The 15,418-nt window shown below is 35.0% G+C and overlaps 1 protein-coding gene across 1 annotated transcript in view; it reads right to left on the bottom strand.

Annotated features, from left to right (window-relative positions):
* Nucleotides 1-2,284: 2,284 nt before the first annotated feature.
* The window catches only part of LOC125677403 (uncharacterized), a 42,545-nt gene continuing 29,411 nt past the window's right edge, over nucleotides 2,285-15,418 (bottom strand). The window contains exons 4-9 of the mRNA XM_056159301.1: nucleotides 14,607-14,762; nucleotides 13,430-13,948; nucleotides 12,590-12,832; nucleotides 12,216-12,443; nucleotides 8,747-8,922; nucleotides 2,285-7,036 (exon numbers count right to left, since the gene is read on the bottom strand). Coding sequence (XP_056015276.1) covers nucleotides 5,813-7,036; nucleotides 8,747-8,922; nucleotides 12,216-12,443; nucleotides 12,590-12,832; nucleotides 13,430-13,948; nucleotides 14,607-14,762 — 2,546 coding nt within the window. The 3' untranslated portion in view covers nucleotides 2,285-5,812. The remainder of the gene's footprint in view (nucleotides 7,037-8,746; nucleotides 8,923-12,215; nucleotides 12,444-12,589; nucleotides 12,833-13,429; nucleotides 13,949-14,606; nucleotides 14,763-15,418) is intronic.

Raw genomic sequence — 15,418 nt, 5'->3', positions numbered from 1 at the left:
GTACGAGTAATATTTGAATCAAAGAAAAATGGTGATTATCGATTTTCGTTCGAGGTATTTTATTATTAGATACTAATAAATAATATTGTATGTCCCTGCAATTTGGGTGGTTGCATGATGTCTGATAATCGGCCTTTCGGCAATATATGAAGGCAGCGATAAGCATTTGTACCCACCGCATGTGGACGATAGTATGTTTTGCGTCTCACTGTGCGTAAGAGTTCCACAAAGGGAAAGAACTATTGGGCAACTCGGAAATCGCGTACTGTGACATAGGTGGATTGTAGGAGTTCGTTTTATTGCCAAAAGATATTTTTTGACTTATACAAGCAATTTAAACAAATAATGATTTAGTAATTGATTATAAATATACGAAATGAACAGCACTTTTGAGCTGTTCATGGTCAATATGAACGGAGTTGGATTTGAGGCAAAATCTCCGTGAATCGTGCTAACAGAATTTTCCTCAGATCCAAATCCGTTCATATTGACCATGAACAGCTCAAATGTGCTGTTAATCTCTTAAATATTTGAATATGCATATGTATTTTCTCTGGAAAATTTTAATTCAATGCCAGGCACGTAGAATTTGGAAAGGGGGTCACATTTTAACAATGAACAATCATTATCTGTTATTTTTATATGAAAATATACACATTTGTTGACTTCCCCGACCCATACTTCCCCACACTGTGTTTGATAGTAGTAATGACTGAGAAGATTGTATCAATTAAAGCCCTGCATCGAAGAACGAACGACTACTCCTATTTCCGATTCAAGAAATGAAATCAGTTAGGCGTTGAAGTTTTAAGTCAGTTTTAGCTGATGAAGATCAAACATACACTCCCTGCCTCCCATCAATTAGAGTTTTGAAGATGGAGCAAACGTTTGTCAAGCAATCTAGAGAAGTCAACTTCCAACATTTCCTCCGGCTGCCCCCTCCCCCCCCCCCCCCCCACACACACTTTGATAAAAGATCCTACGTGCTTGAATATGTGGTGTTTTTAGTAATGATTTTCTGGGCCAGAAAGGTATCTGCCTGTTACCTGCAATAGATTAATGAAGGATTGTATAATCTATTAGTGGATTGTCATGCGATGTTTTTGTGTACTCGAGATAGAATATGTATATAGCCTTTAGATTGTTCGCTGAAATCTTGATTTTGCCATGTAAATATGACAAATTATAGTTGTACAATTTGACTGGTTATTAAAATGATAATACTTATATCACATCTTGACAAAGCAGTTTTTTTTTAGTTGAATTCAAGAACATAGCCTGTCACCTATTAATTTGTTTCGAGTAAGAAATGAACATTGTCTCGTGATCATAAAGTTGACGAACATTAATACTTATAAGTCATTGTTAGATACTCGTATGTAAGCCAGGGAATTTATTTTCTAACATGATCAGGAGACCGTGAATCGTGTCACATGATCAGGAGACCGTGAATCTTGTCACATGATCAGCAGACCGTGAATCGTGTCACATGATCAGCAGACCGTGAATCGTGTCACATGATCAGCAGACCGTGAATCGTGTCACATGATCAGCAGACCGTGAATTGTGTCACGTGATCAGCAGACTGTGAATCGTGTCCTCTCAGTGGGATTTTGATATCCTTCACTCGACAAAATGATTTTGTCTGTTAGAGGCAGTTGTGATGATTTGAATAATTTCAAATCGTTATGTTGCGAGATTGGAAAAATGGGTTCTTTTAATGTGACTTTTGCATAGATAGTAACTCGTTATAACTTTTACTGTTACCAATTCATTCTACGACATGATTAACTCGTTATATGATACACCAACTCGTTATAATGAGATACTTATTCGTTATAATGAGATATTAACTCGTTATAATGAGATACTAACTCGTTATAACTTTTACTATTACCAATTCATTCTACGACATGATTAACTCGTTATATGATACACCAACTCGTTATAATGAGATACTTACTCGTTATAATGAGATACCAACTCGTTATAATGAGATACTAACTCGTTATAACTTTTACTATTACCAACTCCTTCTACGATATGATTAACTCATTATATGATACACCAACTCGTTATAATGAGATACTTACTCGTATAATGAGATATTAACTCATATAATGAGACACTTACTCGTTACTTCAAGATCCTAACTCGTTATAATGGAATACTAACTCATAATCATGATATTCTTACTCGTTATAACGACTTAGATGTGTTTTAGTTTTTCTAAAATGAGTCTGTCCGACTTTCTTGCTATTGAACATATAACAGCAAGACCATATTTTATGGTAATTTTATTAAGCGATAATAAATCAGAAAGCACAAGTTTATGTTTTCATGATATTCAAGGCGTCCACAGATTAAACGTACTACTATTGTGATGTCTGCATCAGCTTCGTATTCCCCGTTTAGCCGTCCTTAAAGTTTTTATACTGAATAGACCCCCAATTTTGGTTTTCATTTTACGGTAATAAATGATCTTAGTCTTAGATTATTTTATAGATAGATTAATTTTGACAAAACTGATGCAGTAACCTATAGTGAGTACCATTACATAACACAGAATCAAAAACACGCATGTGCACCAATGACAAATTGTATTAAAAAGATGCACAATAATAAATTTCTAAATAGATAAGTATTTCACTGAAGAAATTGTATGATGCAAATCCGCCGCATGTAGACACACAAGTTTGTATGTACATGTACTCGGCTAAAGTACAGCAATTACAACTATACACATGAAAACGTGAAGATAACGAACGATTACATAAGACTAAACACGTACCTTATCAACTATGGGGTGGTAGTATCATGTAATTCATGGAAGAATGCCGATTGTGAAAATTTAAAAAAACGTAAATTTAAAACGCACTTGCCAGAAACAGTCAGGAGACGAATGAACCACATCGCTCTCCTACGGAAGTTGGCTCACGCAAAGATGCCACATTGGTTTGGAAAACAAACATCAGATATACCAAAGTTGCAATAAATGGATACACTCTTTAACCATTTAACTACTATAAAGTTTTCCTTGACAGTTCATATTGAAATTAAGGCATTGTCTAGTGATATTCTCAAAATGTTAAAAACAATATTGAAGTCTTTACATGCAATTATTCACTCAAATGTGGTATAACAGTTGCCCGGACAGTGAATTTAACCTATGAATCACACAAATATGTTTTTTTTTTCTCTCACTATTTTCTTCGCATAAAACACAAATATGGAATGTTTATCAGACATCATTTAGATATATTTTAGGATTATTTGTTTATACATCTATAGCATACACATTCATGAAATTGATTGTTATTTATTGTGAATACGCATACACCTTCAAATACATTAAAGTACGAGATGCTTATAAGTTACACTTGACTACATGTATATAAAAAAATCCTTAAGAAATGATGAGAAAAAAAATGTAAAAGAAGACAGAAAAAGAATTAAACATTATTTACGCACAATTTCATAAAGTAAGCTACAAAAATTTCAAAAAAAGATAACCAAGTGTTTAATGATGAAGTATGTCGAATTCTTATAGCTACTAAGGCATCTACATGAGCCCATGAATCACAAAACATATGCTGTTTTTACCATCCTTTTCTCCACATATAATACAAATTGAACAGTGAACTAATACAGGAAAAATCGAGTTATTTAGTTTAATCCACGTTATGACTACCTGTCAGCACAATATTTCCATAAATCGCTACACTGAGTTTTCCGTCTTCTTTTCTTTTGAAATAGAAAAAAAAATACTAATAAACAATTGCAGTATTTACGGCATATAAGTAATGACTTCATAAAAACATAAGCAGTACAAGTTCAAATCTAAAGTATGAAAATTATAAACCTACAATACATACAAACCATGTATTAATACAAACATGATACCTTTACTTTTCAAATGTTCATATGATGATATGATACTGTGCAGCAGATATAGATATGTCAGAAGATCGGACTATTTTGATTTAATAAGCTACATACATTGTAATGTTGCTCGCCACACTTATTGAATCCGGGAGTACATTGTCTACCCACCTGAAGTAGAACAGCGACAATAGAACGTGGCTTGCGAATATGAATATATTGATAAAACATGTCACCGTGATTTACAATGTTATAGATCAATTGTCTCCGGGTTATTTCTATTGATTCAAAACTGATACATATATACAAAATAGTATGCAAATGTGTACATGTAGGTAAGATAATAACAGAAAATACAACATAATTGAAATATAGCAAATCATAACATAAAACATTCAACAGTTGATATGGTTCTCATAACAAGAAACAACATCAATACAACTAATCACGGAGTAACAGATAACGAATATGGATGTGCTTAAATAGATGTACATTTACAGAGATAAAAATTGCAAACACAGAAACAAAGATTACATCTAAATCTAGTTATGTATCGTTAAAACCTATATATGCAATATACATAAACTTTCGAATGACGTCAAAGTGCAATTCTCGTTTTCAACTTGAAAAATGCATTACGTTATGAGCAAAAAGCTCCATGACACTCGTGGATACCTAAATAAATGTATGACCGCAACACAAATTGTAAGAAATGTTTCAATAAAACACAACTTTACATGTAGCTTGTATGTAAAACTTATACGGTACCAATTTTGATGCACCAGATGCGCATTTCTCTTTAGTGATGCTCAATCGAAATGTTCGAAATCCAAATAACAATGAAGTTTTAGAGCTATTATAGGGAAAAACAGTGTGCCAAAAAAGTGGAGTGAAATTCTTTAAGAGCTCTGCGTGAGGGCGATAATCCTTAATTTTGTATATAACATCTGCATGGATAAAATGAAACATTGATTTACAACAACATCACACAGTAAAAATGAATTTCAATCATTTTACAAATGTCTCTGAAAAACACAATTCAAAGAGTTTTGTTTTTTTAAGCAGGACTTGCATGCACACATACTGGAGATCGGGCAAGGGTATCCATTCAAAGAAATTACCATCAGTGTCCTTGATTGCTCAGTCATATCCCCAGACCTTAATGCATAGGCGCCAGCTTCGACCACAGAATGTAGAAGAATCAGAGAGGTCGTTGTTGGAAAGATGACAGGATACTCCTTAAAGAAACATTCAGACCATTTGTAAGTCAATGGAATGTCGCCTACACATCGACATACACGCTGAGGGTGAACATGCCAGGTATTAGTGAATCACATCAGAGTTTTGGTTCATCCCTGCCACTTTTGACCTCACATCTAGCCTCTCAGAGGAAAAGGAATGGCTTTTTAAATTGATGGACGTAGGGCTATTTATCAAAGTTTATATACCAGACATAATTTATGCTCCAAGTCAATGAAATGAAATACACGACCAAAATTTCCAAAAAAGTGTTGGATTTTAAAAGTCCTTCGGCATATACATTTATATACATGTGTGTTGTTGATTTTGATAAATTGTCAAAACAACTTTGGTAACGATACTGCAATCTATAATGATTACATGTTGATTAAATTCATCAATACTTTGACGGAATGCATAAATGAAAGAACATATTACACATTTGATACGTACAATAGAGGGATTACCTCACGACATATAGATTTTACTAATTCGTGAAGACTAACAATTGTGATTCATTAGCGATTGAAAAAGGAAAACAAAATATATAGTTGTAACGAATATAGTTTTATGATTCCATAGCATTCACGAAATTGTACCCTCTGTGCGTATCCTTTTAAGCTTTTGACAATCACTTTCTTTCTGATAGACTATTTATGATGAAATGATTCTTGCAATGTTTCACTACTGCTTATGTTCCACCCGTGTTATTCCAAAATCGGAGTAGGTTATCTGGTTTGATGTAGTGCTTTTCATCTGCTTTTGGATGCCGCGGGCATTTTCGTTCAGACATTTCTTTTCCTCCTTCTCTGAGTAATATGTCATCTTCCACAAAAAAGTAATCTTTGTCTTCATCTGTAATATTGATATCTTTGCAAGAATATCCTATGTCATACGTAACTTTCTTATGGAAAGTTTCTGTTAAAACGCTAATGATGCCTTCCACTTTTTTCCTGATTTTTATAACGCAGTCGGTTTTGGGCTGTATACTCCTACTTTCAGTGAAGACTTGCAATTGGATCGATGTTTTGTTTACGGCAATGGCGATGAAATGATCTTTTTCCTTGTAAAAGGCGGCATTTTTGCTAAACATGTCCTCTTTGAGGACATCCATTTCCTCAAAACAATGTACAACCAAGCGAAAGAAGAAGAAATGTGGTAAGTATGTCTTGAAATGGAATATGAGAATTGACGTTTTTTGCCCATCGTTGATTGTGTCTAAATCAACCGGAGACATGTCTACTCTATTCATACTTGGGATGTAGAACTCTTTGCTTTTCTTTATTTCCGCCATTAAACCTAGTTTTTCCATGTATGGTACGATTTCATGCATATGGTCAATGTAAGATTCGTCCTCTGCTTTCTCCCATATATTTTCTAAAGTTGACACTGCAATTCTTCCTCTTTCTATCTTTTTGTCGCAATCTTTAATTTCTCGTGCAAAATGGTTTTCATCTGTGATGATGTTTTTAAATCCATCAACGAACCATTGAACATCAATTATGATCACATCCCTCAATCTATCATCTGGAAAATAGATAATTTGTCCAATTTCATGGAAAAATCGAAGCATGTCACCGATCTCTAGCTCTTTCTCTTTCAGAGATTGTAATTCTTCCATGTTCTTCAATGTAGATGTCTTCCAAACTCTTTCGGCTTTCTTCTGTTTGAGAATGTCTTCAAAACCCACCCATGATATAGGTATTTCTTCTCCCCAATGCGGCAATCTTCGGACAGTTTGAACAACACATTTTTTGACTTCCTCAATCATTTCTTCTCGTTTCTCAGTTAACGAACCCCGAGGACATTCAATTTCATAGTATCTATCAGGTGACAGAAGATTTTCCAAAGCTTGTTGTTGTGGTATACAACTTTTTAATTTTTCGAAGAATGCTAATTTTGTAGCATATGTTTTCTGTAAAAGAAAGAAACAATAACAATCAATTACACAGATATAGCTTTGCTTGAATAAATATTCTATAATGAATATCATACACGAGGCCCTAGGGTCACATGGCGTTGTTTTTCCGTGTAATGCCTCCAAGAAAAAGAAAATCCAAATCAATATATTCAAAACAAAATTTCCATTTCTCATTAAATGATGAACTTTGCAGATCAAAATGATATTTTGTACCTTTATAGTTTTAATCGTCATGATATGTGATTCTTAATTTGAACTAGATTTGAATATTTTGAATTGCCATGCAGTTCTTGAAAATATTTGATAAAGAATTCGACATATTTCTTGGTGAAACATTCAATGCAAGGCGAAGATAACGAACAGTGATCAATCTCATAGCTCCTAGCGCCATCCTAGTTTAAATTCTAATGATATGAAGTTACTTGCATATGAGTTGAAAAAGTGAACTCTTACAATCCTTGAAAAGAACATACGTTTTAGAATTATTTTTAAAATACAAAATGTAATAGTTCTCATTTAGTTCCAACATTGCCCCGGGGACCATAGTGAAAAAAGGTGACGATAAAGAGCATTGATCAATCTCAAAAATGCTATAAAACAAAAATAAGAATAGGGCAAACGCGGACTTTTTGTCATAGCAGTGGTAAGGTCAGATGTCTAGGAGAGGTAACCATTCCTGTTGACCGGTTGTATCCTACGTGAGCCCTCTATCTTAATCAGGAAAACGGAGTTACGTATATTGTGAAACAATCGATAAACGAACTCCTATTGTGTATCTATCCTGTATCGTGATTTAAACAAACTACATTACTAAAGGACACTTTTATTCGCTGTTCAGTGGTATACCCACTTGAGATTATTGAAACACAGCTTTATTTCCATTTACATTTAGTTCGTCTTAGAGCTTTGTGACAACATTTTTGATACATATGTAATGTTGTGCTTAAAGAAAATATTACATTGTTTGACAAGCATCTGTTGTACTTATGAACGAGAGGAGAAAACTATAAGATGAAAATGTGAAGATAACAAACAATGATCAATCTCATCAATCCGCTAATACCAAAATTCAGAATAAGGCAAACACCGACCCCTGGAAACAACAAATTTGGGATGAAGTAGCTAGGAGGATTTAAAATCCGTTTTCGACAGCCCAAACAAGTTCCATGTATTGATGAGGTAAACGGGACAATCCGTAACCAAAATTAGAGTAAAGGTGAGTCTAACAACTGGTATGGCACATGTCAGACAGCATTCTACGCAATAGGAATCATTGCCAGCAAAGAGTAATGTATGCCACGTTAGACTGGAATTGTATAAGCGGATCGTAAGAACATTTAAGACATCCCGATCATCTCACCTTTAGAATATATTGATACTGCATTTGTGCAAATTTGAATGCCACTCATCTAAATATACTTTGAGTAAATGTAGAGGAAATTGGTCCAATGGTTTTCAAAGGTATATTTTTTAAAATTCTTAATAAGTTATCCTTCGATAAAACTGATATCCCGCTTTTTCAAGACAGCGTTCTGCCAAATTTGGTGTAAATCCATCGGGGATTTTCCCAGAAAAAGATAAGTGATAACAACGGCGACGACAGGTGGTGGCCACATTTTGATTAGAACAACTCACTTGATTCTTTGTATCAAGCGAGCTAATCATTATACTGCTATGCATCATATCAATGTCTCATGATGTTACCCGTTTGGCTTTATCTTTGTGTGACGCAATAAGAATCACTGGATTTCGCCTATCCACTGTATCCGTGTCTTTGCCAACAGTTCGCCTATCCACTGTGTCCGTGTCGTTGCCAACAGTTTGCCTGTCTCCATATCCACAGTACGTTTGTATACACTGGAGCCAAAACGTGAAATAATCTGAGGAAAAAATAAATTTGCAAGTTTCAGACATATATTTCATGTTGTTGTATTTTAGAAGCTAGCACTACTTTTCGTATTAAAGCTTAGTGTTGTCAGACCTGAATGCGCCATAAATATTGCACACGATGGAAGAAACTTTGGAATTTTAGTCAATGATATTGCTTTTATTTCTTTTATATTGTAACTTAAATGTATGTAAATACGTTGAGAATCATTAGCCCTCGAAAACCCCCTTAGTGGCTTTATTCAAGAACGGTAAATCAGGATTTATATCAAGGCCACAGGACATATCTTTCGAGAGATAGGTACTGCGCCCTATTACAGTTCGCTGTATTTTTAGAAATGAAAGCCACATGGCTTTTGTGATTCTCAAGCAGTTCAAGGAAATATTAACGGACACGTCTCATGTTTTCAAAGTATATAAATTTGCAGGCATTATGTCTTCTTTATGCTTATAGTAATTAATTCTAATAATTCTTTCGCCGAAATTTTGCGATAATTAACAACAATCAGACTTAAATCTAAGCCCCGATTTCAAAAAAGTCTAGTTAATTAGGTAGGTAGTCACGTAGTACAGTGACGTCACATGCGCCCTTCGGAATGTGGAAGTACTGTGAGATATTATTAAAAACTCAGCTTTTAGGAGCCTAATTTATTCACCATGGGCAACATTTAAATTTTTATTGACAAATTGCCCGAGTTTTATATGTTTTCGCCACCAGTGCAAGCAAATAGCGATGTAAATACCCAAATATAACGAGGGAAGCGAATATGCAATCGGCGGCAATATTGGGAGTAAATAATGTTTATATTAGTCGCTGTTTACAAAGTATTTGGTAATGTTATTCCTTGATACATCTGTAATTTGCGCTGTTTTTCTATAATAAACGCTGCAATCATTATTTATTTTTGGATTAGACAAATTATAATACGTTACATTGTTGACAACTAGGCCCTAAGCCAAGCTACTGTCACGAGTGCATTTCAGAAAGAAAGAAAAAAAAAACCCACACAAATCAATAAAAATAATTTAAAGTGAAAATCACATTATTTTATTTTGTTAAAGCAATCTCATTAGTTTTGAATTGTGATCTGACCGTCGTTATAGGAAGTGGGAGCATGGCGTTATGCTGATGCACTCTGGACAGATTAAACGAGTTCAATAAGGAAATAATTTCATAATTCAATTTAAAGTTAGGAAATACAATATTAAATTACTGATATAATTAAAAGTTCAATTATTTTGTATCGTTAAACTATTTTGTATAACTACCAGTTGGTGGAAAATGAGAGCACGTCAAGTTACATTGTATATGTTTTTACAAGGTGAAGGTCAGTTGATTCGAGTGTGTATTGAATTTGAAGACCAAAACATAACGTATGCTGTAGGCCTACCAGTGCGTATAGCTTCAATATTTTCTCGTAGTTTATCAGGGTCTCTGTCCAAGCGGTTTTTGAAAAAGTGACTGGGTGATTGTTTTTAAGGTAAAGTTCTTACTCCAACAAAAAAATATCCACGTCTTTCTTCTCGTACCTTCCTTCGAAAAATTGAAAAATACTCAAGTCTAAATCCTTTCTACCGACGACTATATCATAATGAATATTTCAGTGTAAATGAAATCATTTATTTTCTGAATGGAAATGATATAGTTTGATTATCTTTGCATTTTGTTGATAAAGAAATATAATGGAGCGATAAGCATTTTTGAGTAAACAAGGCTAGTCGACAGTAATTACGGACACTTGCAGGTTGATCGATAGATAATGCACAGATGTTATAAATAACTTGTGTACGTGGTCAGTGGGTATGGATGCACTAACTGACCACTGGGGTCAGTTCAGAAATAAATAGCTTCTCACATAGAGCCAGGGAAATAAGAATGCTGAATCCCCTTATTAGGATAGGCGTTATTTAAGAATAATAATAGGTGGTATAAAAACGCGCACAAGGCGAAAAGTCGTCAGAATTCCTTCGCTAAATTTTGACGAAGTCTTGCTATTTTTTGGTAAGAAGAAGTTGCGTGATTTTGTAGTTCTTAAGATTAACTTGTTGAATCTGCTAAGATAATGGATTGTTTTATTGATTATTTATTTATTGATGATTAATCTTTAATATTCACTGCATGAAAAGCGGCGTTTAATAAAATTAAATTTCATTAAATCTACACTTTACATCAACTTTCACGTTTATTTCAGATTTAATGTTGAATTATACTTGGAAGTATCACAGAAATTAAAGCTCAACTTTACTTCAGATATAAAAATAAAATAAACGCCATTAAACTGCAAATATAATTAAGTTTCCGGTAAAATGAATGTCATTCGACAAATTGCTTGTACACTGACAATGCAACGTTGAGATGTCCATGCTATGAACCTAACCAAACCAAAGCATAGAAAAATATTAGAGCACAAACTTTTTATCACCTCATAAGAGTTCGACAGCTGATGTTATTTCGTAGATTTTCAAAAGGGGGTGCAACTCAGGTTTGAATGTCGAGTTGTTGACCATTCAGAAAGGTATGGGTGAAGAGCCCAAAATGACTTATTTTTAATATTAAAATGATACACCAAAGAGAGAGGGAGTGCAATTACCATGCTCCTTTTAAATCTGCCACTATCCAGTACTTAGCTACTGGGCTGTAGAGACTCTCGGGGACTAACAGTCCACCAGCAGAGCCTTCGACCAAGGGGTCATAGTGTAAAACTTATACGGTACCAATTTTGATGCACCATATGCGTATTTCGACAAATAATGTCTCTTCAGTGATGTTCAACCGAAATGTTTGAATCCATTTCTCTATTAGTAAGCTCTCATCGTAGCTCAGTGATATAACGTTTGCTGCCTAACCGGGATGTAGTTAGTTCCAGTTATTCCTGCGTCAAACTTATGACGAACTCATACGTAAACGTAAGTGTTGATTGTTCCTTCGCCATACATTCAACATTTATAAAGGGGAATTACGGGTCTTTCGAATATTACATTCACCTTAGAAACGAGGTTCCGTGTCATGACAAGCGTTGACACGTTAAAGAAACCTCACTGCTTCAACAGAAAGCGCTAAACATATACCTGAATTAATGGTATTACACCTACAACTGGTGACGTCTCAATACGAATGAAAAATTATGGGAGGGACGTAAATCAACCAACCAAATAATCTGTTAGTGTCACTATAATTACGGAATTTCTGTACACTTTACACATTGAAATTAGTACAATTCGCATGATGGGTTCCTTTGTCCACTTGGCATTAATAAGGTGGTTGCAACACTATGTTTTGAATTACCTTTATAGGTCCAGTGGTGAAATAACGACCCTATTGGGTTGTGACGGTCCTTGTTATCCTTGTGGGCTTCTTTGGTCAGCTTTTTAGACATGTCAACAACTAGTAGATAAAACGCTCTTCTTGACAGGTAAACCTGATGACAGGCGTAATACGCCGCTTGTCCAGCAAAATCTGTCATGCTTATCAGCTGTTTGTCACTGTGGAGCCCTGCTGACTTTTTTTGGTGATCTTATCGCATGCAAGTACAAAATGAAGCATATTATAGGTACGACAGCATTCAATTAGATTCCCGTTGTTCATTCTTTAAATCAAAATTTGGTATATTAACAACTTGAAATATACATTCGTTCATTTTATCGAATGTAAAACCATACCTTTTAATGTGTCAGATACAATTTCAAACAAATTTTCATGGATCTCCAGGCCTTTGGTTGTCTCTGTAGTCTGTGTCGTATGTCTACTCTGAAGCCTCTGAAGAAGAGTTGTCTTTCCCGCGCCAGTGCACCCAACAAGCATACCTCTAGCGCGGTACATTTTCTTCTTTCCCATTTTGATAGTCTCTAAATATCTTCTTCTTCCACCAATGTCCCAAGACAACACTTCCAATGGAATGTTTACTAACCAAAGCAAAATGCAGGAGGACATTAAGCATCCTATCTAATAAATGTCACCTTAAATAGCAGTGCACTGTTGCATTAGTAATGTACTGAATTATACACTTCTACACGTAATACAATTGGTTAAGTGAATCTATGAAGAGGGATATACTAATCCCCGCATTCAGAGATTTCCCAAATATGAAAACATGATGAATTTACTTGCATAAGAAAAGGGAAATCATACGCAATCGAAGGAAAATAATACCCGACCCCAGCTCCCCGACACGTGGAAATTGAGAAATCGTAATATTGTATCTGGTGAATCTACATAGGGAACATTTAGAAAATGTAAAATAATGTGGTGTTCCTTATGATTCGAAGTTTTCGGGGGAAGGGGGTGGTTTAAATCGCTGACAATAATTCCCGAAGTATAGAACATGTACACATAAATATGTCAACAATTATTGTAAGAGAAGAGACAACAGGAAGTGAAATATCAGAAAGGTTCATGCCGTGCTACGTAATACAGCGTGTCTTCCTTCCTTTAGAATTATATTTGCTACCTACATAAAATAGGAATTGTTTAATTGTGTTTTCGTATTGTGATACACTTACAAAGCTCCGATATGTACTTCCTTGTTTCTGCAGTACGCCATTCCCTGTCACTGTCATCTCTGTCCTCTACCATCACGTGGGTAATGACGTTTTGATTTAAACGTTTGATATATTTCTCCCTGAATTTTTCGGGAATGAACAGGCATGCTTCCTTCTCATCCCGCTTGTAACTCCAGAGTCGGCAATATTCCTTTAAGGAATCGGTTGAAGACTCCTCTATATAACTCTCAAGGTCCTCGTCCGACTTCAGGCAGGATTCAACGAATCTACACATCACTGCGTGCTTTATCCCAGGTGAGGCAAATGTAACGTGTTCTTCATTGATTTCAACAATGTTCCTCTTTGATTTGATTTCTTCCAACGCTTTATTGTACTGATCAGCGCCGATATTTAGAAAACGTCCTTTGACCATGGGTGTTGTTGCAATGTCATTCTTCATCTTGTATCCGTCCGACATCAGAATTCCCAGAAGAACTGGCCACGTCGATATATCTGAATTTCGAATTGAATTAATGTTTTCTGAAATGAAGACAACTATTTTCTTACAACAGTATAACAGTGGATAGTGTGATTATCTATGCATATATTCATTAAGTATCGCTATCCATCAATCTACGTATTCTCTATATCTTCTATTTCCTTATTTTTCTATAGATTTATCACTCTGCATGACCATTTATCCGTACTCTTTCTTAGCTATAATTCACGGTAGCTCAGTTCTAGAGTGTTCGCTTCGTAACCGACATGTCATAAGTTTGAGTGTGGCTCGTGTCATGTCTGCATCAAACCTAAGACGTAAATATAGGTAGTCATTGCCCCATCGCCGAAAGATCTGTGTTTAGAAGTGTGAATCACGGGTATTTCTGATATGACCATAAAATGGAGGTTTCTGTGTCGCACCAGGCGTTGGTATATCAAAGAACCCTCACTGTTACCTCTGTAAACGCTATACATGGGTCTAAGTTCGTAGTATTTGACCTACTACTGGTAGTGTTCTCCACGGGACGAACATGTAAAACCAAAAAAAAAAAAAAATTAAAAAAAATAATAGATTAAAGATAACCTAAACTAAAAGTCCCAACAACTCAGTTATCTATCTCTCGATCGATCTATGGATGAGTGTAATGCCAATTGACAAGTTCTAAAGCTTCAGAGTAAACAATTACACAGCAAACACCTTCAGACATATCCATGTTGTGGAAGAGAAATGCTGAATACATATACTTCAAGGATTGCACTTCGCCTCCCAGTTCCCCTCGTTCATTACGCACGTACTCCACAAACCGGTTCCGGAAGTTCTTGCTCTGTATACACAGGTCAAAGGGAATATCATCTGTGAAAAATCAAAGAAACGAAATTTAATCCAGTTTCTTCATTGTCTTATATTCTCTCTTTTCGCTTATCAAATATTCCCTTTCCTTTTAAGAATATCAAAGAATCACTCCATGTTTTAGCAATTCTCATTCAGTTTTTTTGGGGGGTTGGGTGTTTGTGTTTTCTACCCCCAAAGAAAACCCAAAACAAACAACCCCAAAATAATAACCGAGTAAAAATTGAAAATTTGCAATGGTACCCTTGAAGATTCGAAATTATGGGATCAATATGTGTGGTGATTACGAAAAGTAATTCTATATCTGCCATTTGCTCTGGGGTAAAGGTGTGTATCTATTTGGTCATATAAGATATAATGCCATAATGTTTAATAGTATTGAATAACAAACACGGATCCAAGGTTTACGTTAAAAGTCAAAGATCATATAGAAAATCGTTTTATTGAAACATTATTTTTCTAAATGAACTGAAAAAGATCATTTAATTATTTCTTCAAACACTTTTAAAAAGGAGTCGTGTAACGGTCGGCAGGGAATGCTTACTCTTCTTAGACACCTGATCCCACCTCTGGTGTGTCCAGGGGTCCGTGTTTGCCCAACAATCGATTTTGTAGTGCTTATAGGAGTTATGAGATTGATCACTGTTCGTTATATTCAC

This window comes from Ostrea edulis, chromosome 3 (assembly GCF_947568905.1).
Source record: "Ostrea edulis chromosome 3, xbOstEdul1.1, whole genome shotgun sequence".
NCBI lineage: Eukaryota > Metazoa > Mollusca > Bivalvia > Ostreida > Ostreidae > Ostrea > Ostrea edulis.
The sequence above is the reverse complement of the archived record's forward strand: the minus strand, read 5'-3'. Positions and strand labels throughout refer to the sequence as shown.